At 41.1% G+C, this 24,894-nt stretch overlaps 1 protein-coding gene across 15 annotated transcripts in view; it reads right to left on the reverse strand.

Annotated features, from left to right (window-relative positions):
- Positions 1-389: 389 nt before the first annotated feature.
- The window catches only part of RBFOX1 (RNA binding fox-1 homolog 1), a 2,487,135-nt gene continuing 2,462,630 nt past the window's right edge, over positions 390-24,894 (reverse strand). For 6 of the 15 annotated variants that reach the window (XM_050774298.1, XM_050774302.1, XM_050774303.1 and 3 more), the window contains 3 exons: positions 20,015-20,067; positions 4,609-4,684; positions 3,017-4,248 (listed from right to left, as the gene is read on the reverse strand). In XM_050774298.1, coding sequence (XP_050630255.1) covers positions 4,101-4,248; positions 4,609-4,684; positions 20,015-20,067 — 277 coding nt within the window. In that variant the 3' untranslated portion in view covers positions 3,017-4,100. Of the gene's footprint in view, positions 4,249-4,608; positions 4,685-20,014; positions 20,068-24,894 lie in introns of all 15 variants that reach the window. The other 9 variants (XM_050774301.1, XM_050774299.1, XM_050774308.1 and 6 more) reach the window with 4 other exon arrangements.

Below are 24,894 nucleotides of genomic sequence, written 5' to 3' on the forward strand. Positions count from 1 at the left end.
TTTTTTTCATCTTATCCAAGGTCTCCCAAAAAGTCGTTAATAGCTCGAACATATTTGAGATGAGTGATGTTATTTTGTTTTAAACCGAAGACTGACACTTCCATGCTGGGAGGCGGCTAAGCTTAGTTCAGTTTCTTAAACAGCTAAGATGAGTTCCACTGACTTCTTTGGAAAAATGGGTGAGGAAGGGGAAGCACTTTGAACCAGAAAACCAGGGCACTTGCCAGAGGCATCTGGTCTACTGGTGGCCAGGGCAGCCTGCTGCTCACTTGAGCAATACCCACCGCCCCAACCCCATCTCCGGGTGGGCCCAAGTGCAGTCACACCTGTGGACAACAAATCCACCCACTGAGAAAACCCATGGTAGCCAACAAACTCAGAACACCAACTTGTACCTTTTCAGACTAAGCTTTTATTTTTTTGATATTACAAACCAGTTTTCTTTATTCACAAACCACTGTAAGTGATATAAACACTAATTTCTAAAGACAGATATACACATTTTCTGGGTTTGCAGATTGCGTGATGTGTGTGTTAAGAAGTCACTATATGCCACACATAATAGTAATTTTCCATAATTCATAATAGCAATAGTTATTTAGATAAATGAAAACATTCCAAATAAATACTGTTTAAAAAAAATCCAAAATGTTTGTTTACATTTCTGACATACATTTTTAAAATGACTTATTGGCATCTTGGAGTGCCTAGACAAAAGATTCTGCAACATCAGTTGGCACCCACTTACTCTAAATGATTTTATTAAAACTACATACAGTCATGGGGGAAAGTACAGCTCATTGATGAAAATCAAAACCGCAAATGAATTTTACTTTAACCAACACAGTAAGAATTCTGTTTGTGATTCGAAACACAATACAAATTCTGGATTTTGAAATCTGAGGCAATTGGGAGAAATTTATTCTCCATAGCCCCCCTGCTCCTACTCTTTCTTTCCTTCCGGAGGATGCCATCGTATTTTAATAACTCGTTTCCTTTAAGAACATCAGTGAGGCACCCATTGCCATAACACTCTTTTCCAGGTGGGGGAATGAGAATGTCTCAGTGATGCTATAAAACACCCCCTTGCCCCTCCCCTCACCCACCCAAAGAAGTGTGGTGAAAAGAACACTTCATATGCTTTTGGCTGATAAACCTTCTCCCCCCTCCCCCTTTTCTCTTTTCAAGATCACTATCTGTCTTAGATATGGAAGCTACAGAAACTTTGTTTTCAAATCTTGTGAAACTTTATTGATGGTTTAATATCCAACTGATCTTACGGCATGCACATAGGATGGCAAGAGAAAGCTGGATCACACTTTTTTTTTTTAAGTTTTGTTTGGTTTTGTTTTAAAGCAGAGTTGTTACAGCGGATTGGCAGGTTCACAGCGGTGAGTTGATAACTTACTGAAGTGCGTGCCACAGGGCCTGCACTGTACACATGAGGACTTAACCTATGGCAGCAAAACTACTCAGGGACAGCCTGCTGCTGTTTTCATTTAAATACAAAAACAGGAAGACCCGTGACAGATACCCCAACTTAGGTTAACTTGTAAACAGGACAACGTGGAAAGTTCAAACAGAAGTACAGACAAACTGCAATTTTTCAGCTGTGTCACTCTGGCCCTGCATCCAAGAAAGGGGGGGAGACTTTGTTCTTTTGGGATGAAGAGGATGGATCTACTTTGTTGTTTTTGTTTTTTGCATCCTTCTGACAAGTGTCCTGGGCCATGGAGATAGAACTAAAGAGATCATTTTGAGATAATCCTTGGGTATGGGAAAGAGGTGGAAGGGCAGGATCTCACGGACTGAAAAATTGCAGATTGCTCACACAACGCAGTCACGTTTCAAAAAGTACCAAGCTGATGAAAATACCATGATTATCTCTACTCAATGATTGCAATACTTGTAAAATGCTTCTATAAATCTGAATATGATTATCATGTAATTCCATAAAAATTATACGTCTGTCTCTAACAGTTGTTCTACTAGGCTAAAACTAAAGCTTCATAGACTGTTTCTAGAACTTAACAACTCCACTGCACAGATGTAAATTTTATACATTTTTTAACTGGTACAAAGAATTTAAGTTATTACTTTCTTTTTTTGGAAAAAAAGAAAAAAATAGAAACAGTGCTTTTTATCACCTTTTTATTAATGTTATTTTTTCCCTCCCATAATATAAAAGTCAGCAATGATATCAATAATTTATTATACTGGAAGAAATATAAAAAGAATGTTTGTTGATGGCCTAACTAGTGGGGTGGTTTTTTTCCCCCTAAATAGCGACTGGTTAAGAAGCTGAATACTGCCGGGTGGAATGGTTTAAAGGGTGGGTTTTTGCACAGCTTCATTCAACTCAGATGCACAAGTGCTACTAGAAGCACCCCCTTAACAACATAACCTTTGGCTTGAACTGGCAATGAGTAACTTAGAACCATTGATAAATGATTGTTGGTGCAGTGGGTCGTTTAGATTCATCAGTTATATATTTTTTTGTCTTTCAGCCAAACCCCAGTTCCAATCCCCTAAGCCCCTCCCAACCTCCCCTTTCACAAAATAAAATAATGCAGATGCAGAAAAAAATGACTACTGTAGTCACTTACACTCTTCCCAAACAGCTGATAACCCCAGTTAGCTTAATATTCAGCATATATAATTCATTTACATAATATAGCACTCTGGATATGGCCCTAAACCAGTTTTTATTCATATCTAGCGTCTGTCTAGATCAACCACAAAAACTCCTACAGCCAGCAACCAAACTACGGAAACTTCAGAAATTAAAGACCCACAATATTAAAATACACAGAACAAAATATCTGAGGTATAAGATAAAAAATGTAATTTTTTTCCTTTTTATTTGTATTTTTTTTTTTTTTAGAGTTGCTAAAATGATGTACTACTGCATGTATTGCAATACTCAGGCCTCGGAAAGCTTCCTTTCTCCCCACATTGGAAGGTTTTTATGGTTTTGTCATTTAGTATGGAGCAAAACGGTTGTATCCCCCTCGGTATATACTAGCCTGCAATGAAGAAAGAACGAGACCCACATCATCAGCATGGCTCCTAGTCTTGGCATCAGTCAAAGGTGCAAAAGCATTCTGAAACAAAGCAATTTGAGGGGTGTGTTTTTTACATTTTCCTTTTGCAACATGTGGATCATCAAAAAGACTAATGTGAAAAATAGACACTCAAAACCAACCGAAATGGAGGCACCCCCTACCCATCCCAGGTCATTCTTGGAGAACTAAAGATAGGGCCATTCTTGACCCTCCCCAATAGCTCCTCCTAAAGAAATTCCCTGTAAAACCAAATTCTTTCAGCCCAGTCCTCTTAGCTAAAAGGACTCTTATAAGCTGGACAACGGAAGGATTTTCACTGTCTCATTTTTTTATTGGACTGGATTAAGCTTCCCCAAGGGAACAGAATAATCTACACTTGAGGTTGAATTTGAACAATTTACTGAATGTAATTCAACTCGCCAACACACTCCTCAAGTGGACGAGGTGTTGAAGCAGAGTTGTTGAATGCAGAATTGGGATGAAAATCTGAATCTACTTCTTACTTGACTTGGCTCTGCAAGCTGTATAGAATCTGATCTTGAGAAGGGAAGTTGTACACATGAATTGCTTGATGTAATTAAGCTTGTGCAAAACAAAGTTTCCAGATCATGGCTGAATTTCTACGAGTGAGCATCAGTGAAGTGTCTGGCCATGGCTTTAATGGCTACAAGGTGGCACTTAACGATTTCCTTTTTCTAAAAGTATTGGCAATTCAAATGAATGCCTACGGGGATTCATTTTTAGGATAAGGACTGATATTCTTGATCCGAGCAGAAAACTGCATGCCAAAGCTTTGTAATGATTGCATATGCTCTCACGTGATGGGCACGTCTTACTGTACTCAAGAGTTTCAGTGCATAGAAGTTTGAACAAGTACAGGCAAGTTCACCCCACCCTTACCTCCCTTTTTTTTACCCTCCCCCCACCCGCTCCCAAAACAAAAACCCAGACCTGCCCCAAAACAAAAGACAACCCCCAAACCCAGCTGATTCCTTCTACTTTCTTATGTACTAGGTACACAAAGTGTGCCCCTCTCTATTTTCTTTCCTGGGCGACTATGACTTTAAACATGAATTGTAATAGGGGAGGAGAGGCAGTCAGATTCTCAGCTGCCTGACAGCAGAGGCCTGGAAGTGTGCAGCTTAGCTCCTCTGAAGTCTGTGCTGGGGCTGGAACCTTGGGGCTATGTGAATGAGCAGCAAGGGAGGAAAAAAGAAAAAAAAAGTTCTGCATTGACACTGCATTCTGTTAGTGATGGATTTAATTATCAAAATGACTAATTATTCCATTAAGGTAAGTGCTCCGCTAGGTGAGACTTGCAAAATTAGAAATATAATAACTTACATGCACTACATTGCCAAGAAATTAAGACATTTATCAAGTTTACTGGGAGGATTAATGTGCCATTTTAGCTGCTGTTAGCACAAGAGACAAATTCAATTAAGGGGAAGTGAGAGGACGTCAACCCATACTGAGGTCCCAGCTGGGGGAAGGGAAGGGGGAGGCAGGAAGAAGTTGAGGACAAGGAGAAACTGGTACTCACCATGGCACCAACGCCGTAGGTGGGGGCTGGAGCAAGTGCGTGGTGGTAGGGGTCGGCAGCATAAACTCGTCCGTAACTGAAAGGAAAATAGAGGTGAAGAGTGATCCATAGTATACAATTACAAAATAACAATCATAAAATCCAAAATACCAAGACAGTATGGAGGGGGTGTCCTACTCATCTTGGAGTAAGAAACAAAATCTACTTTGCCATGTAATAGTTCATCTGTGTACAATGCATTTTTTGTGCATTTCACATGGCTGATCATATTGCTATGTTTAACAGATAAATATATATGCATACACACGTACATATACATGATAATTTTCCCTGCCTCCCCACATAACATTGTTTCTACACTGCTGAAGTAACTGCCTTAGAGATCGAGGTAGGCAAGAAAGAAACAACTTGAAGTATTAAGCCCAGCACCCATGGAGGGTGGAATGTTTATTCTCAAGAGTGCCTTTTTCCCCTGATACAACTGTCACCATTCAAGTGAAATAGGGTGAATAGGAAAGGGTGAAGCGAACCTGTCTGAAGTTAGTGTCCAGCATCTTAGAATGGAAATGAACAAGTGTATTTGAATGGAAGCACCCTTGAAGGGTCTGTGGGACCCCCATTCCCGTTCAATCAGACTGATTTGGTTTTGATCGTATTATTTCAGAACTTCAGTCTCATTCATTGATGGCCAGGTTTTGGGAAGGGAGAGGCATTTGAAACAACAAATCTTTATGATATTTATTCATCTTTGTGTTTTTCTGTCTCTACCATCCTACTCCCTACCAAGGCAACTTGCATGCTTGGTCCACCGTATCCTCTGCCCGTACTTGTTTGCCCTGCCGGATAAATGGTGCTATTTTAATACTGACTGAAGCTGAGGGTCCATTCCTTGAAAGCTGATTCTGGAATAGAGATTCCTGTGCAAGTGACTTATTGAAGGGGGTACCCTTAAGAGGAAGAGAGGGACAAGTAGGTCAGAGCAAGGGAAAAAAGCAAGGTCTGAGATGAACAATATCTGCCACCTGATCCTGTGAGTTTCATGCTGCAGCTGGGTTCCACCTGGAGGCAAGCGGGTTGGCTTTTTAATGCCCACGTATGTTTTAAGCATTAGCTGTGGGCTTTCCTGAGGAGTGAGTGATGCACCACTGAGTTTGATGCACCACTGAGTTAAAGTGGCTTCCTCTGACGTGGCACAATTTTCTGGAGAAGGGAGCAGCTGTATCTGTTGGCAACCAACATTCACAGCAGCTCGGGACAAATGCATCAGTCAGTGGGATCTACATGGTTTTTTGATTCTTTTGACCATCTCCTGAATAAAGGAACAAGGCTGGAAGAAATGAGTCTGTCTGCATTATCAACCTTAAACTCATCTCCCATCCCTTAGAGTCCAATTTGCATGTACTTTTTCCCTCTCCTTTCCTGTTTTCGCCCATTTTCCTTCCAATCTTTCTCACAGTTGGTAGATAAGTCACACCAATCCAATACATGCTTGACCCCTCACACTGTGGAGTCTGGGAAGGTAAAGGAAATGGGATGATGGTCCTTCTCAGACGCCAAGTTAGACCCTAGGTGGAATAAAACAATTATACCAGGTTTGCATTGATCATGTTCCAACTGTCAAAGGGCACTGAGTGTGCAAATAATCTAGATGAGGCTTTCAGCTTCAACAGGATTCTCCTGATCGTCAAACAATGACATGAAGGGATGCCTCTCTTCCGAGGTGAATAATGCACTTTCATTTGGCAAAGCTGTTTCATAAATAGAATATAAACTGCAAAGGCAAACTGAAATCTTTGAGACTTTGTTAAGTGATGTTGTGGCATGGTGTTACTTCAAAACATGTGAAAAGATGCAAATTCAAATATTTAATTTTAAAAATTGGGGAAATAGTTTCACTGTGGCAATAATTTCCTCTTCTAGGGAGACACTATATGGGCAGTTTGAATGTATTGAATAAAAGTGTAGCTCCCACCTTTTACTACTGCATACTTTAATGGTAAATTCTATAACACTTGGCATAGTTTCAACCTTTGTGGAAAACCCAAGGTAACAATTTGGCAGTATTCTCTTCCAAGGCAGAAGGAAAATACAGCAGCACTGAACTGTTCCTCAGAAATGAGCTGGCTGCTTTTCTCCTCAGGGTGACCTCTACCTTCAGAATCCAATGGTTTTATTATGATTAATTTCATTTCCATAGAGGAAAAGAGACCATGTCAGCTCAAACTGAAAGCAAGGAGGCTCCTTTTCAAATGCTAATTTCTAAACACGCCCTTGTGTGACACTACAATTTAGACACAAGGTTATTAGCGAAGATGTGGACTTGAGTGCTACGTGCTACGTTTGCAAGAGATATGCCAAGCACGTCAGCAATCTGATACACGCAGAGCTGGCTAAGCACAGCCCGGAGACAGAGCAAGGCAATGCCCAGGACATCTGCAGGAATGATGGGAAGATGTCTTACGGTCGCCATGTTAAGACAAGACCTGCAATATGGTCATCCTCCATACCATGCATCCCTGGCCAAAGTGGGCAGTAGTGCAGTCAGATCATGATCTCCATGTCCCCACTTCCCATTCATCAGTAATTTCAGAAGAAATCTTAAATGTGTCCACTTCACGCACATGATGACTACACTAATATAAACCACTAGTAGTTCATCAAAACCAACTCAACAGCCTGAAATCTTCTTTGTTCAACCCTTGCTCCTTCAAACCAGCAGCTATTTATATGTATCAAATCTCTCAAGTCCATCTATCCACTTAAGTATAAATTTATATACATCTAAATCCTATCACTCCCTGCTTAAAACCCTTCAATGGTTTTCCATTGATCTTAGAATAAAATCCAAACTTTCATAAGCTGCCTCTGCCCCTCTTTCAATCTTCATCTTCCTTCCCGTGGCCCTTGGTTACTGTGCTCCAGGCACACAGGATTTTTTTTTTTTTTTTTTTTTTTTTTTTTGAGACAGAGTCTTCCTCTGTTGCCCACGCTGGAGTGCAGTGGTGCAATCTCCATTCACTGCACGCTACACCTCCCGGGTTTACACTATTCTGCTGCCTTCAGCCTCCTGAGTAGCTGGGACAACAGGCACTTGACACCAAGGCTGGCTAATATTTTTTTGTATTTTTAATAGACACGGGGTTTCACCATGTTAGCCAGGATGGTCTCAATTTCCTGACCTAGTGATCCGCCTGCCTCAGCCTCCCAAAGTGCTGGGATTACAGGCGTGAGCCACTGCACCTGGCCCACACAGGCTTTTTTAATTGTTCCTTTACACATGCAAATCCATTCTCTGCTTAGTCTTGGCACTTGCTCACCCTCCACCTGACTTTCAGCTTTTATGTTTCAAATCAAATGTCTCTTCCCTAGAGAGAAAGAGATGCTTCCTTCTCTGGCTCTCTGACTGCTTTTTTTTTTTTTTTTTTTTTTTTTTTTTTTTTTTTTTTTTTTGAGTCAGAGTCTTGCTCTGTTCCCCAGGCTGGATTGCAGTGGCATGATCTCAGCTCACTCTAACCTCTGTCTCCCAGGTTCAAACAATTCTCCTGCCTCAACCTCCCTAGTAGCTGGGATTGAAGGCACCCACCACCATGCCTGGCTAATTTTTATTTTTTTTAGTAGAGAACAGTGTTTCGCCATGTTGGCCAGGCTGGTCTTGAACTCCTAACCTCAAATGATTTGCCCACCTCGGCCTCCCAAAGTGCTAGGATTACAGACGTGAGCTACCGCACCCAGCCTGACTGCTCTTTAAGGGTACTTTCCAACTTCATCCCTACCCCTTCATGTCATATAGCAACTCGAATCTTATTCCTACCCCACCTGATCATTTACCTTTCACCCTCCTGGAATGAGAGCTCCATGCAGGCTGGGGCAGTGTCTATTTTGTCTGCCTTTACATTCCCAGTGTCTAGCACAGCCCTTGCCACAGTGCAGGTAGAGAGGGGCAGACCAATGGTACTGCAGGAGAGGAGGCAGCCAGACGAAGGAGTCAAGAGGGAAATGGGGCCTGGGAGATACTCATGCCAGTAATTACGATCCCACTAGTAGAATCTATCAGTATAGTCTTTCAGATATGCTTTTTGAAGATTCTGGGTCAGCTGCTCCATGACACATTCAAAACCCTTCAAGACAGAAGAAAAGTTTCTGGGGACTTCTAGAAATAGTGTATAATTTTTTTACATTGCTTCTGTGAGTTTGCAAAACACTGGCCAAGTTGCCCTAAAACTCATCAAAAGCCTTTGGGGAAAAACGAAACAAAGATATCATAGAGGACTACTTTCCTGGCGAACTCACCACAGATTGCAACTATCATGAGACCTCATCTTTTTGACCTTTAGCAACAAGTTAAAACTGGAAAGCAACCTGAGACCTCCGGATTCAGTACTTGGGGCAAGAAGATCCAGGTTTGAGTTCTGCTTTGATGATGTCCTTGTTCTCATGACTTGACGGAGCATGCTCTCTGAGCCTTCATCTTCCTCATTTGTAAAGTAGTAATTTTCTGAGCCCTGCCTAATTCAAGGTGCATTCAAGAAAACCAGGTAGATTTTAAGTCACCTACAGCTACAGGAGATCATCATGCACAGCTTTTTAGATGGTATTTCACAAACCAATTTCTCCCTCCTTGCCCAGACTTTTGGTCTGCAGAGGCAAGTGAAAGATTCTATTCTAATATAATCACATGCAACTCTACCAATCAAATTACAGATGCTTTTGGAGTCAACATCTAATTTATGAGTTATAGATGTCGTTTAAATAGATACACTTACTTGCACTTAAGGTCGTGTTGGAGCAAAATGAATAAGGATGCAGCCTCTTGTATGGGAATATGAACCCATGTTAAAGTGCTTTATTAACTCTACTGAGACATGTTAGAAGTACTATGTACATGTAGTTGAAACAAGCTGGATGCTAACGAAATACAGTGGGCCCATGTTGGCACTCCACACAAGGGTTTTAACACAATTTTCTTATAGGGCTACAGTAAGAACACTAATTTCACTATATTTTACTCCCTATTTTGATGAGGAGCATTTATGCCCTGGGAACTTTCATTCTTCCATTAGTATCATTTTCCCATGCTTCCCAACCCAGAGATAGCTGGGTGAATCCCGTGGAGCAGAAAGATGAGTGAAATCTGTTCAGTCCTCAAAGTTCAAAAGGTTAGCAAAGACATCCTAAACAGCCAAATTGCAGCAAGAATGTGCATGGGCTTTTGTACCCTTTCCAACACAGAGAAGGGCTACAGAGGATGCATTCAAAATGGGATGCCTTACCAGGAATCAATGAATGGCCCTGGTCTCTGCAATGCAGTTAGGGACTACAGAGTCTCCCTCCTTATATCTAAGACATAGTCTTAAGTATTTGGGCAAGTGAATCCATGCAAGTCACATACTTACCATACAGCATACCAACAGGGCACCAACCATGGTTCAATGGTTCTAAAAGCATGCTCTTCAGAGAGCCATGGTCTAGCTAAAGGGATGTTCTTTCACTTTCCTGTATAGGGTCAAATGAGATCTGAGCCTCAACAAGGCCCACTGACTAGTTCTGGTGTCTATCCCACTAGGTGGGGTGCTCTGGGGCACCAGGTAAGAAGGGGGACATCAGAAGGTAACCTTTACCCAGGAAGAAGTGATTCTTATCCCACTTAGATATTCATCCTATTTCATTGCCCTCATTTTTAGGCTTTGCGGACTTTTCCAAATGAAAAATAAATGATGTGTTAGACAATCCTTTGGTTTGCACTGTTGCTGGTATCATTACCAATGAGTTGTTGCTTTTCTCCATCTGGAGGAACTGCATCTGGAACACACATTCCAGACCAAGTGTTCTGCGTTTGGACAAAATGCTCGGCTTTCAGCAATTCTCAAGGGCTGGAAAGGAGTCACAGCCAATATCGGCCAGGAAAAGAACAAGACCAGAGGGGAGGGCACGTGGCTTCTGAGTTCTGTAGCACTGCCCCAGCTACTGCTTTACTTCCTTCCCTCATCCAACTACAAATCAATCCATTGTCAATCATAAAATGTTATGGGCATTTGTTTTCCAACTCGACATCCTATACTCGTCACTAAATGAAAATGCAGCAAAACAGCAGAATAAGATCTCACAGTCCTACTGAAAGAGGCTGAAGGCTTCTGACAAATCCCTTGGCAATTCTGCAACTGCAGACTGACATGTCCCCTCAGCTTGTGGGGATTCTGTGGGGTCAGAATGGAGACAGAAGCTTACTTCAGAGGATAAAGAAATGTAGTGCAGAATATGGACCCTCACAGAAGGTCTTGCAAAAATTCTGAGCTTAGGACACCTCAATATATCTGAAATGATCAGTCTCTCACCTTTGTGCCAATAAGTATTTACCAGACAACCAAAATCTCCATTTTCAAATCCCAGAATTCCACAAATTTCAGGTTTTAAGTTCTGAGCTAATCCCAGTGTGCATCCATTTGAGAAGATGTGGGAGTAATAATGGCCAATCTTCCAGGAGAGCCATTCAAGGAAAGGACAAGTTACTCAGTCCGCTATGCAGATACATGGAGAGACAACAGGTGCCAACCAGCCCGCCTCTGCCCCACAGGAAAATTTGAGTTTCCAGAACCTCAGGCCATGCACCCTGGTTTGCTGCAACAGGGAAAAACCCTCCTGAAGGCATGAAGAATAACTACTTGGATGTATTAGAAAATTCGGAAAGTAACGGTTTGTCTAGGAAATGACCCTTGTAGAGTGAAAGTGAACAGGAGCAACTGAGTTCTACACTTGCTCTGTTGGTCATTTAGTGAACTTAGTGAATGTGTTCATGAAGGGAATACTCCTGTGGTTACTGCAGCTTTCTCCTAGTTTTAATTTGAGCAATGACTTACACATTTATTGACCATGGAGGTAACCAAAGCCCACTTACCCTCAAAGCTTCTCAAGATACTTAGATGGACTAAACCAGTCCCTAAACACCTAGAGGTCTTCTTGGCACCAGGGACCAGTTTTGTGGAAGACAGTTTTTCCACAGACCGGGGAGGTAGGGAGTCGTTTCAGGAAAAAACTTCCACTCCAGATAATCAGGCATTAGAGTCTCAAAACTAGTGTGCAAGCTAGATGCTTCACATGCACAGTTTACAGTAGGGTTTGTGCTCCCATGAGAGCAGGTGGAGCTCGGGCAGTAATGTGACTGAGGGGGAGCGGCTGTAAACACACAGGAAGCACTTCTCACCTCCTGCTGTGTGTCCAGCTGGTGGACCCCGATCTAGAAAATGACTAAAAATGCAGCAAAATATCCAAAAATGAAACAAGCAGAAGTGGAAGAAATGCTCCAAGATAACAAGGAGTCATCTCTACGTGGCTCCGATGTATGTCAGTTACACATTGTAGTGATGTAGTCATCTTGGAGCAGAGTTTCATTGCTGCTATCTTCCTTACCTTGTTTTTAAAGTGCTTATCTTCTTCAGAAATCACTTAGCACATTTTTTCAGCCTCGTGATTTCCCTGCCTCCCCTGAGAAGTAGGAGGGAACACATCTGAGCTCTTCAGACCCTACACGGGAAGCCACAATTTGCTTTTGCCCACTGATACCTGTCATACATCATCAGAACTACGCATACAGTGCATCCACAATCCAACACTATGACATCTAAAAGACTCAGACCATTTACCCATAGCAAATCAGATCACATCATCCTTTCTCTACCCCACCAATGCTGTTCAAAACCTCTTCATATTCTGAATCCCAAAAGCAGATTTGAGGAAAGTAGAATAGCAGCTACTCTCGCAGTAGAAAAGACACAGTAAGTCCCACCTTTGGTGATGAAATTATCCTGCCCTAGAATATCTCCTCTAATAAAGGAGCTGTAGGCACATTGTCTTTAATGCAGAGCTCAAGGCCATCCTTCTGAGAAATTTCTTTTCTCCTTTCTCTGTGGCTACTCTTGCTCTACCAAAATCACTCAGAATTGTTACTGTCCTTTGAAATCACCATGGCACCCCAGCTACCTGTTACCACACAGGAGGAATAACAAGTTGTATCCCTCATGAGATTTTCAATACCCTGCCATGAAGCAGGGTTGAACAGCAGCCTGGGGATCCCTCAGTCACAATGTCTAGAGTGAAACCCTGACTGTTACTTCTTGCCAAGTTATCTCAAAGTTCTTCTGAGTTATGCCATCTATAAATGGAGATGATAATGGTGCATCCTGATAGTACATGGCTATAGTGAGGGTGAGAGGAGGGTTATGGTTACCAGTTAAGGACCAAACAAGTATCAGCTGTTGCCTCTTGTCTATTTTATGTGGGATCAGTGAGCTTCCCGGTAAAGCCAGGGGGATACATGTGTCAGAGCTACCCCTGAATTGGGTTGACGATCCAAAGTCTTACGTACTGGCATCTCCCATCCTCAAAGCAAGCAGATCAAAGAATCTGAGACAAAACAAGCAGGGTGAGAAGTAGGGAGGGAGGTTCTGGGTCCTGAACTCCAAGGAATTTCCCTCTACAGAACCCACCTATCACCAGGAGGCAATCTTAAAATACAAGATCAAGACACTGACAATGTTCAGATTATCTGTCACCACATTTTAACTCCTTGTGAACATCCCTCACCTCCAAATGACCAGTTCTTGGGGACACACACTCTTTCAATATTCATTTAAGCCAAATGAAATGTGGTTCTAAAATGGGATTGATAGAATTATAATGAAAGCCACACATGTGAGGCACATGTCATTTTAAATTTTACAGTAACCACGTTTTAAAAAGTAAAAGGTGAACTCATTTTTATTTTCTCCAGAATATTCAAATTGTCATAACTACAATGTGTAACTCAAAATTATGAATGATATATTTTACATAATTTTAGTACTAAGTTTTGGAAATCCAACATGCATTTTTTTACTTCAACACATCCTGGTGTGGAATGGCCACATTTCAAGGACTCCACAGCCACATGTGAACACAACTTTAGCAAGTCCTATTGTGTGCTCTTTTTACCATTGAAATAAAAAACTGGCTGGGTGTGGTGGGCCCGTGCCTGTACTCACAGGACTTTGGAAGTCCAAAGGGGCAGGATGACTTGAGGCCAGGAGTTTGAGATCAGCCTGGGTAATACAGCAAGACCCCATTTCTTCAAAAAACTAAGATATTAGCTGGGTGTGGTAGCACATGCCTGTAGTCCCAGCTATTAGGGAGGGTGAAGTGAGAGGATCGCTTGATCCCAGGAGGTCCAGGCTACAGTTAGCTAAGATCAGGCTATGACAGTGAACTCTCCAGTCTGGATAACAAACCCTATCTCAAAAAGAAAAGGTTTGGCTGGGCGCGGTGGCTCACACCTGTAATTCCAGCACTTTGGGAGGCCAAGGCAGGCGGATTACGAGGTCAGGAGATCAAGACCATCCTGGCTAACATAGTAAAACCCTGTCTCTACTAAAAATACAAAAAATAAGCCAGGCATGGTGGCAGGTACTTGTAGTCCCAGCTACTCGGGAGGCTGAGTCAGGAGAATGGCGTGAACCCAGGAGGCAGAGCTTGCAGTGAGCCAAGATCACGCCACTGCACTCCAGCCTGGGCGACAATGCAAGACTCCATCTCCAAAAGGTTCCTGATTGATCGGTTAGTGTTTCCCAAAGTGTGAGGTCTTTACTATTAAAATTATCTGGGGGTAACTTGTTACAATGCAGATTTCCAGGCTCTCTCCAGACCTATGAATCAGAATCTCAGGGGCAGGGGAAGACGACAAAACAGGCTCTGCATTTGTAACAAGTTCTCCAGGTGACTTGCAATGCATTCCTCTAGAATTTGATAAGCACTGTTCGATTTTTAAAAATTCTGCATGGATTCAGCATTTTCCCACTTAGGCTAATTCAAACTATCTAGACATCTTTAATTTTCATAAATTGATTAAACACACTTTATTTTTATAGGGTATTGTTACTGCATGTAGCTGTACAAGCCTGAGACTATGCCTCATATACAGAAGGTTCTCAATAAGTGGGAGTATTTTTCCTAAGTTCCTTTGCTTATACGCCCCCTTAGCTCCCTGTACTTCCCGTATTATAATACATATCACACTTTATTGGAAACGGACCAATTAGCCACAAATCAATTTACTGCATGACAACTTTGCTGAATAATCAAATCACTAAAATGCAGGAAAGACAATTAGATGAGACTTGCTGAAGGATTAATTAGAGGAATGGCCAATTTCGAAACTTCTTCTAAATATTAAATATTACCTAAAGTTTTAATGCAGCTGCCAGCGTGTATAGGTTGAGAAGTGGGGATAGAAGAATGAAAGGAGCTGGTGACACCTTGTACCCCTGAAGTTGCTTCTAATTGGTAACCTGGGTAACAACCTGTCCCACAGAAGACAGTTTCAACAGCTGTTGCAGATGTGTTCACTTGGCCAAGACTTTTTTGCAGACCCCTACTCTAACCCCACATGGTTGTGTCCCATACTCATCAGGAACTGAGATGGAAATGTGTCCCCAGATTTGCTAAGAGAATGCGTGGTGGTGGGTCCTGGCATGGTGGAGGGGGCATATCTTCCTGCTAGCGAGTCCCAGCTTCCACCTACCCCTTTATACATACACACACGCGCGCACACACACACACACAGTCCCTCACACACCCTTTGGGCATTTGGGTAGGGGATAGCTGGGAGCTTTCCACTTGGACTCTGTCTAAAACAACTATTTCAACCTGTCTGGTGGTTTTCAGGGACTAGAATATTAATTGATTTTCAGCCACTAACTTTCACCAAAAAGACGTCTGGTGAATTAACCTATAACACACTTGGCCTGTTTAACTCTGTCTTCCCTTAATACACAACATGCTTCCTGACCTGACATCTGCTACCTCTATCCCCACAACTACACCAGTACTCCCAGCACACACAACTAAACATATGCCTGCTGCCTGAAGGGGACAAGCCAAGTTAAATAAACTTCCAGTGGAACAACAACTAGAGAACCATTCAGTGCCCTTTGGTCTCTTCCAAATAGTAACAACTTTGTCATCCAACTCACAAATACTAGTTTTATAAGAGCAAGATAGCATACTGGGGAAGGTGGAATTCCATCTGGAATCAGAAGGTCAAAAGTTCCAAGGGCAAAGAAAAAGGACTGGACGCAGTGTGACCCTGAGGAAGGGTTTTGGCATTAGATAGACTCCTGTGTGACTGTGGGCAAGCTACTAAATGTTTCTGAACCCTGAGTATGTTGTTTTTCACTTTCCAAAATGGGCATGACACCTCGTTGAGCTGCCGTGATAAACTATACATGCATGTATATGTGTATATACATACACATACATGCATTATACATATCCATGCATGTATCTATCATACTAGCACACATAATTTGCTCAATAAATGACGGTAAGTTACGATTATCCCCTGGAGAATTCAGCAAAGCCCCTACAAGGGACTATTACTGCAGGGATAAAGGATTTGCTTTCCTCGGGGATTAAAGCATTGGTGCTCCATGAAATTAACTGATAGTCCTTTAGAACAAGAGTGGGGGAGTGGACATTTAACAGACTCGACCTTGTAAACTTTTACTCTGCCAGCGTGTCCTGTTTGTTCTCCCATCAAAACACAGCTTAACCATGACCACTTCTCACCCACAGCCACCCCACTAACCCAAGGCATTGTCACCCCTCTCTGGACAGCTGTAAGGGCCTCCCGCATCCCCTCTCAGTGCTATTTCTTCTTTTTGCAGTTTGTGGTCTCCTGATCTGATCTAAAGTCTATCTGATCTTTAAAGTCAGGTTACAACCCTCCCTCCAGTGCCTCCATATCACTCTTAGAATCCCCAAAATTTTCTGTGGCCTCCAAGTCCTAACTTGCTCTGACCCTGGCTACCTCCTAGATGTTATCTATAAAACTCACCTGTACTCGTCCGTGGGCCATACTGGATGGTCTTACTCCTGGACACCTCAAGTATGCCTCAACCACAGGGTCTTGCACCTGCTATATGTTTCATGGGTCACACCTTCGCTTTATTTAGATCCCTGCTCAAATGTTACCCCCTCAGATAGGCCTTCTCTGATCACTGAGTCTAAAATAGCATTGCACCTTACTTTCCATCTCCTCCCCTGCTTTTTGATTCATTATAGTAAGTTCACAACTTATTATGCATTTGTATTATCTGCTTATTCATATACATGGTTTGGGATCTGTTCTCCAATACAATGAAGGTCTTTTGATGAGGGCTTCTGACTCACTCAATGCTATGTCCCCAGGGCTTTGGAACACTTCCTGACACCCAGCAATGACTCAAGATATTAATCAACTAAAATGAATTTCTAGTCACTGATCAAAACAAGTAACCTGTTTTTCAGCCTCTGTTCTCATACCAGATCCTTCTTCTACAACTACTACATCACTAGCCCACCCTGGAAAAGTCGTAATGAATCACAGAGGGGAGACCTCCTGTCTAAGAAGGGAAAATCATTTTCCCCCTTTTTGCCATCTCTGGCAGAATCCAACTCATCAAAAGTTCTTGACATTACCGAATGAGAAACTACTCAAGTGTGCAAGCTGGATGCATTAGGAGGTGTCCTACCCTGTTAAAAGCTTAGTCCCAAGTGATACCCAACAGAGCACACATTCTTTCGGATCAACCAAAACAAAACAAATACCATTGTTGAAACCCTTGGGTCAGAAAATATCCTTGTAAAGATGATAGTCTCATAGATCACAAATGTTAATGCAAAATGGCTATTCTATGTAGCTACAAAAAGCAGACCAGACATGTTGGCGCACTCAACAAAAGACCCATGTAAAAGGTATCGCTATTTGGAAAACTGGAAGAAAAAAATCCTGAAATGCTGCTGTACTACTCAATGATTTTCATCTCATGATCTCCACCCTAAGCCCCAGACAACTGCCTGTGCTTAGCCCATCCACCATGGGTATCAATGTGACAATAACACCTCTTTATACAAATTTCAGTTATAACATCCATCAAGCCCCACACTGAAATGTTAAGCATGTTGATTTTTTGTTCTCCATTTAAAAAAAGAACTTGTCTTTTGTCAAACTCTGATATCCAGTAGATAGTAGGATTCAATAAACCTGCCCTAGTAAAGGTTTTTATAAGGAGGTGAGACCTCATTTACAGTAGTGCTGTTTAGAATGTAGGTAATGGGCACAGCCGTTTTTTAAAATTTTATTTATTTTTTAGACAGGCTTGCTCTTTCGCCCAGGCTGGAGTGCAGTGGCACGATCTCTTTCCACTGCAACGTCTGCCTCTCCGGTTCAAGCAATTCTCTGCCTCAGCCTCCTGAGTAGCTGGGATTACAGGCACACCCCACCACACCCGGCTAATTTTTGTATTTTTAGTAGAGATAGGGTTTTACTGTGTTGGCCAGACTGGTCTTGAACTCCTGACCCTCATGATCCACCCAGCTCAGCCTCCCAAAGCAGGTTTTTTTAGCGTGTAGGAGATGCCCTAGAAGGCTTTCATTGAAACCACAAGTTACAACCTTTGTTGACTGAGCCGTTATGATTTTTCATTTTCACTCTATGAGGAGAGTGAACTTGCTGGGAGATAATCTGACATTTGATTGATATGGGTGTCTCCTTTTTCATGCTTCATTCAAAATTCAGAGTTCAAATGGAACCTTATGAAGCATAAACATTATTAAAATGGCCATCGAAGGAACAGGGATATCTCAATCTGAAAGGTGATCAATCGCAATTCATTAAGAATTTACTGAGCAGCCATCTAGATTAGGTAGATGGAAACACCACACTCAGGCAAAGTTTCATTTTCTGTTGCCTTTTTTAGAGATACTGTGTGTGGATCACTTGCTTACAAGGCAGGGATTGTTAAGTCACAGGGCAAAAATCAATATCTTCTTCATGTTTGATCTAAGATGTCCAAATATAACCTAACATACTGGAACCTGGAACATGCAGAGGGGTTAACAGAAGGCAGAAGCTCTAGTGCGCTGAGGCATCTACACATGATGCCTATGTACATTTTAAATTAACATTATTCCCCACCCCTACCTCCCATTCCAAGCAGTCTCCCTTTTCGTTGCATGCTCCATTCCACTAAGGCTCTGAAAATGTTAAACAACTGTTGTATTGCGGGAACATTCCCCTGCCACTGCCAGCAATTCAATTAACCATTGCATCTAGCATTGGGCATTAGTCAAGTGTTAAGGATGTCGCCACCTCTCACAGTGAGAAGCAGAGACATGAATTCTAGGGGTTAAGAGGGAAATTGCAGGACCCATCAAAGGGGTTTTATAGAAATAGAGTATACCATTGCTTTAAAATGTCAGCATGCATCATGCATACCTCTTGAACTCACCGGGTAAGACTTTAAACCCGTTATAAAGGCTGAGGCTGACCATATCAATAAAACTGACCCTGCCTTTTAGAACAGAGATGGTTGGGTGCATGTTCCTAGCTCTCTGTGCTTCCTTTCATTCATTTATTCTCATCAAAGGCGGTAAATAGGGAGTGAAACATTGATACATAACCCTTTCTTTACTGCACCATTGATAAGAGGTAACAGATGAGTGTTTATTTCTAAGATTCAGTTTAATGTATGTGTCTGAAGGTCATGGGATGCTCAGTTATGTAGTGATAAGTTGTAACGTCCTCCCTCGCAGGCTGAAAGCACTGCATTGGCAAGACTTCGTAGTGATTGTTTTAGTCATAGGTTAGGCTTAAAAAACAAAAACAAAAGGAAAAATCTAGTGTTAAGGCACTCACCTATCTTGGCATGTAATTCCACACTAATGAAAGTACAAATTTAACTGTTCTGAACCACGTGAAAGAAAAAAGACAGGTGTTATTTTGACAGATACATCATGCAGCTATTCAATTTCCATTTGCCAATGTCCTGGTTTCAAAACCAAAAGACTTGGTCTAAGTTCTGCTACTTGAAAGATGTTTAACAAGAAAGGAAATAGAGGATCTTTGGCTAATAGAATGAAGATCCCCTTCTTATAAGACAGAGATAATTATATTCTCGAATGCCTCTAGCTTTATAGATTCAGTCTTTAACAGCCTCTAATATTCCATAAAGATCCCAAATAATTCACACATCAATCTGTTAACCCAGACATAATACGTCAAAAAACATGGAAGTCATACGTCTGTGTACCTAATCTCCCTGTTCCGTATTTCACCATAAGAGCACTGATTATACTGTTAGATTTTCTTGTGGATTCATTCAACATCGTCTTACTTTCCTGGACCATGTATTATTAAAACCAGAAATAAAACATCAAAGTTAGCAAAATGCCTAATGTCTTACATGGCAGAGCCTCAAGGTTTCAACTGTACTCCAAAGATATAAGAACTTTTTTTAAAACTTTCTAGAGTGACCAACTGCAGCATGTGAAGAAGGAAAAAAAAAAAAAAAAGGATACTGAGACTTGGATGGATGCATCAAGAAGTAGCAATGTTTGTTACCTGCAGAGGTGTTACAAGAAATTTCATCTGCTGCAACGAAGACGAACTGATTTCTGGAAGAGAAGATAAAATTCACAATACTGCTCGCTCAGGGGGAAATGTGCTCTCTGCCAATTGGTTTGATGTGTACAGATGAGGGGAGGGAAGGGTGCTGCTTGTGAATGGATGTTGCAAGGAAATGTGCTGATGTACCTCAGTTTAGAAAGATCACGAAATAAGCATGCGGGGACCTCTTAAAGTCATGGTAATGTCAGAATATGGACCAAGTACAAGCTGTTGCACCAAATATTAATACTATGTGTTACCAAAACATGCCAGAGTATGTTTCTAAGGCGCTAAAGCATTTCAAATTGTGCTTATATGAATTTCTATGCTAAAGAGATTACTTTTTAAAATGAGACTACTGATTAGGAAATAAAGTATACTACAGCTAGCTAAAAACATTATAAAATTCTAGACTTATATAAAAAAATTAAAGTGCTGTCATTTCAGAAGACAATTTTATATGGTGATGTGTTATGGGTAATAATTTCTTCATCAAACCAGGCTAGCTACATAAAGTTAAGATAACTCAATTGAAATAAACCCTATCTGTCCAAATTATTTTTAATGATGCAGTATTAAAAAGAATGAAAATAGAAAATGCTGTTTTACTTTTAGTAAATCCAGAAAGATGATAAAACTATCTTAAGATGTTTCCAACTGTGACATTTCCACAATGCAATGTGTTCTAATTCAGGGGTACTACTTATTCCTCTAGAAATAAGATCGTCTGTGTCAGGCAAATTATAAAAATGGCACAATGAGGTTGCCTAGGTTCTTAAATGCCTCAACAGCAGCAGTACAGGAGCTCTGGGTTTTCACTGGTTACATCTTTACCATGCCTATGGATCATCAAGAACCAAGATAAATGCATTTTTTTTTCTTAGAGTGATTGGTTGTTTTTCAAATGTTTCAGTGCTTCAAAAGGTATCTAGTGATTGAACATTTCTTAAAACATCTTAAGAAAGTTTTACTGTTGCAAAAAGTACACCGTGGAATATAGAGCTGCCATTTTGAATATTCCCTAGAATTTCACATTCAGTTAAACTCTAATCATTTCTACGCCAATAAAATATAAACAAATTATACATGCTTTGAGAATAGCATTTTTAGTACTTCTACATAACAAGTCACAACTAAGTTTATCACTTAAGATAAAAGTTAACATCATAAGATTTTGGACTATCTTTTTGTTAGGCTTTTTGAACCCTGTGAATATCTGGCCCTGGATTGCCTATGTTTTGAGGAGCAATAAAATTTAATATCCCTGAAAAACGAGATATTTTTGTTGAATATTTGATTTACTCACCTTTGGCTTATACAAGGGGTAATAACACGGGAATTCCTAACTACAGGTATGGTATTCTGGGGTGCACAAAACAAGCAGTTAGAATAACCTCTATTTACAGAATGCTCACAAGAAGAATGCTACCATAAGCAAGAATGGCGACCTGGTTTATCCAAAGGGGCAAGGTCTTCGCACTAGGCATTCACATATCTGTGGCAGGAGGGTGGGGCAGCTCTACCCAATTTCTATTCCCTAATCCTAGATGAGATTGCTAGCTTGTGTTCCCTTTCTGCAATTTTCCCTAAGGAACTGTCCAGTGTGCTAGACATGAGGAAAGCTACTTGGAGACAAAACATATGTAAAACTGTGAGTGAACAAACAGAACTTTTAAAGTGCAACCTGCCAGTATGATTAGAAACAGCCCTGTAAGAAACTAGGCTTGGTTTTTTAAATTGTTTCAGAATTTACTGTAAGATTGTGTCCTTGAAAACATTCTTTTTGATACTATGTACTTAAGCTACCCTTTTTCTTTCCTTCTTTCTTCCTCTCCTACCCTTTCCTTCCTTTTCTCCTTCCTTTTCTCCTTCCTTTTCTCCTTCCTTTTCTCCTTCCTTTTCTCCTTCCTTTTCTCCTTCCTTTTCTCCTTCCTTTTCTCCTTCCTTTTCTCCTTCCTTTTCTCCTTCCTTTTCTCCTTCCTTTTCTCCTTCCTTTTCTCCTTCCTTTTCTCCTTCCTTTTCTCCTTTTCTATTTTTTCTTTCCCTTCGTTCTTTCCCTCCTTTCTTTCCCTCCTTTCATTATCCCTTCATTCTTTCTCTCCCCCAATTTTTTGAAAACCTATGTGTATTGATTTTTACTTATTGTTTTACCCAAGGTCTTTTTGATCTCTAAGTTTCAGAACTAAATGGACTACTCCCTTTTGACAACTTGCCCTCTTCAAAAGAGTTGGCTTAGATTACTTTTGACTATGAATTTGCATATATTTCAAGGCACAGAGTTCTCAATAATAGTGACATTTAAAAGAACGTGCCATGGACTCTGCAGCAATGCCAAAAGGAGTTAATGGCTACCAGTTAAGTATTTTTTGGATGTATCCATTCTGTACTATTTTATTTTTTAATCCACGTAATCACATTACATCCCAGAAAAGTCACCATAAGGCATCAGAAAAGTGCCTTTCTATAGAGTTCGTTAATTCCATGAATTCAATCTGTATGATCACCACTTCCCCTGAACTATGATTTCATCAATTGACAAGTGCAATTAACAGGAAATGTCTGTAAAATCACAGATTGGCTTTGGGGTGGCTTACATTTTCAGGACAACAGAAAAACTCTGGTAGAGTTCTAAGTGGAGATTGCATGTTGGTGTTTATATCCACCATGATACGCCGTTTTATATAGAGCTGTTTCACCTTGAACATTAAGAAATTATTGACTTAGAGGGCCCATAAATGCATCATCTATGATGCCCAGGAGATAGAAACCATCTGAACTATCTTACCCGCAATCATCCTAGTCCTGATCGCCCTTCCATGCCTGCACATCCTGTATCTAACAGACGAAATCAATAACCCCTCCTTTACTATTAAGTCAATCGGACACCAATGATACTGAACCTACGAGTACACAGATTACGGAGGCTTAATCTTTAACTCTTACATATTACCCCCACTATTCTTAAACCCAGGAGACCTTCGACTTCTAGAAGTTGACAATCGAGTAGTCACATATGATCACAGAGACAAACGTCTCTGCTATATCCAAACAACTTAAGGAAAAATTGAAAGATCAGAACAATGCAGGTATATTCTGAACAGTGGGCTGGCTACCTCTCAGGGAAGAAAGAAGGCTGGTACCAGGGTCTGTCTCCTTATGCAAACCCTACTGTTGTGCTGTTTTCTCTCAACACAGACCCATGGATTTAAACTTCAAAATGCACCTGATTTTCCACAAACTGGTCTGTTCTTTAGTTGATTTAAAAAAAAAAGCAAGTGTGACTGAGTCATTCTCAACCTTGGCTGCACATTGTAAATAACTGTTGCACTTCTAAACATTTCTGGTTACCAAGCTACACTTAAGACCAGTTAAATGGTAACCCCCGAAACTGGGTCTCGGGCATCAGCAGTTTTTAAATACTTCCAAGTGATTCTAATGTGCTACTGTTCTTCATTTGAAAACTACTTGTGGAGTTGAATGGTAAGAGTGCCAGTGATAGGGCCCCCTTCTGAGGGTTCTGCTTTAATTGATCCTGGGGTAGGGTCTGAAAAGTAGTTCAGAAAAGGCTCTGTAGGTGACTCTAATAGATGGCCACAGCTGAGAAGCAGTGATATGACGCCAAGGCAGAGAGGGATTCAAGAGACTCAAAGAAGTGGATTCAAGGAAGGGATTCAAGGGAGTTGAATCACTGAATTTCTTCCAACTTTGGTTTCTATTTTTGCAACTTCTATTTGACCATCATGCTTGCCTCCAGGGCAACCTAGCTACTTAGGTTTTGGACAATGCCACCATGGAAACCTGATAAAGTGTCCAAGAAAGGGTACTTCCAGTTTCTAGATGCCTTCTAAGAGTTGACTTTAAACCTCATCCTGAAAGAGAAACTGCTCTACAGTGGCCATGTCTTACTCTTGGTATTTGAGTCCTTCCTTACCTGTTCCTCTTACTGGACCATTTCTTATGAATTTACTCAAGATCATCTTTGCTTGAGATTTTCCACTTTTCCTTGAGATCAGCCCCTAATTTTGTCTTTACCCATTCTGTCACCCAAAACTTTCTATATTCTACCTCTACTACTCCAAAATTTTTCAAACTTCCCTGAAGAATTGCGTAGAATGCTCATTCAATGTATAGATTCCTGGGTTTCAACCCTGACCACCTGAATCAATTTTCAGGAGAGAGGTCTGGTAATCTGTACACTTAATAAGAACCCGGGCCTGCATATTGATCAGCTCCACAGGGCACCCATTCTCACTGTGCTCTAGGTAGCAGGTGCTCCTGTGAGGGAATCACGCCTCCTGCTACTTCTTACCTTGAAGTTTGGGCAACCTTGCTGAGAAAACCCTGCAAGTTCATTCCCATTTTCATTTCAAAGCTCACCTGTCCCAGGAGGATTGTTTTAAATTGGGAAGGCTTGGTTGGGGGTGGAAAAGAGGAAGGATTACAAATGTATGAAAAATGAAGAAATGGCTAAATTGAGTTTAAGGGAGAAGACTATTTGTCCTGGCTCATGGGAATGCTGGCTGCAAAGTCTACTATCCAACACTGATGTGGCACTTATGACTGCAAGTTGCTAAGTGTCATACCTATGTATTCATTAAATTTTTCTTATAATCCCTCTTTTTATCCTCCTTTTGTAGATGAGGAAACTGAGACATGGAAAAGTTATATAATGCGAGCAGATGTTAAGTGGTAGAGGTGAAACCTGAACACAGTTGGCTTAGCTCTACACCCAAGCTTTTACTATCTAAAGTTCTTGGGAAACATTCATGTAGCAGGTATTTAATCAGCAGTGGGGTGTGATGTCTCTGGAGTAACTTAATATTCTGAATCTCCAG

Source organism: Macaca thibetana, chromosome 20, assembly GCF_024542745.1.
Source record: "Macaca thibetana thibetana isolate TM-01 chromosome 20, ASM2454274v1, whole genome shotgun sequence".
Classification (NCBI taxonomy): Eukaryota; Metazoa; Chordata; class Mammalia; order Primates; family Cercopithecidae; genus Macaca; species Macaca thibetana.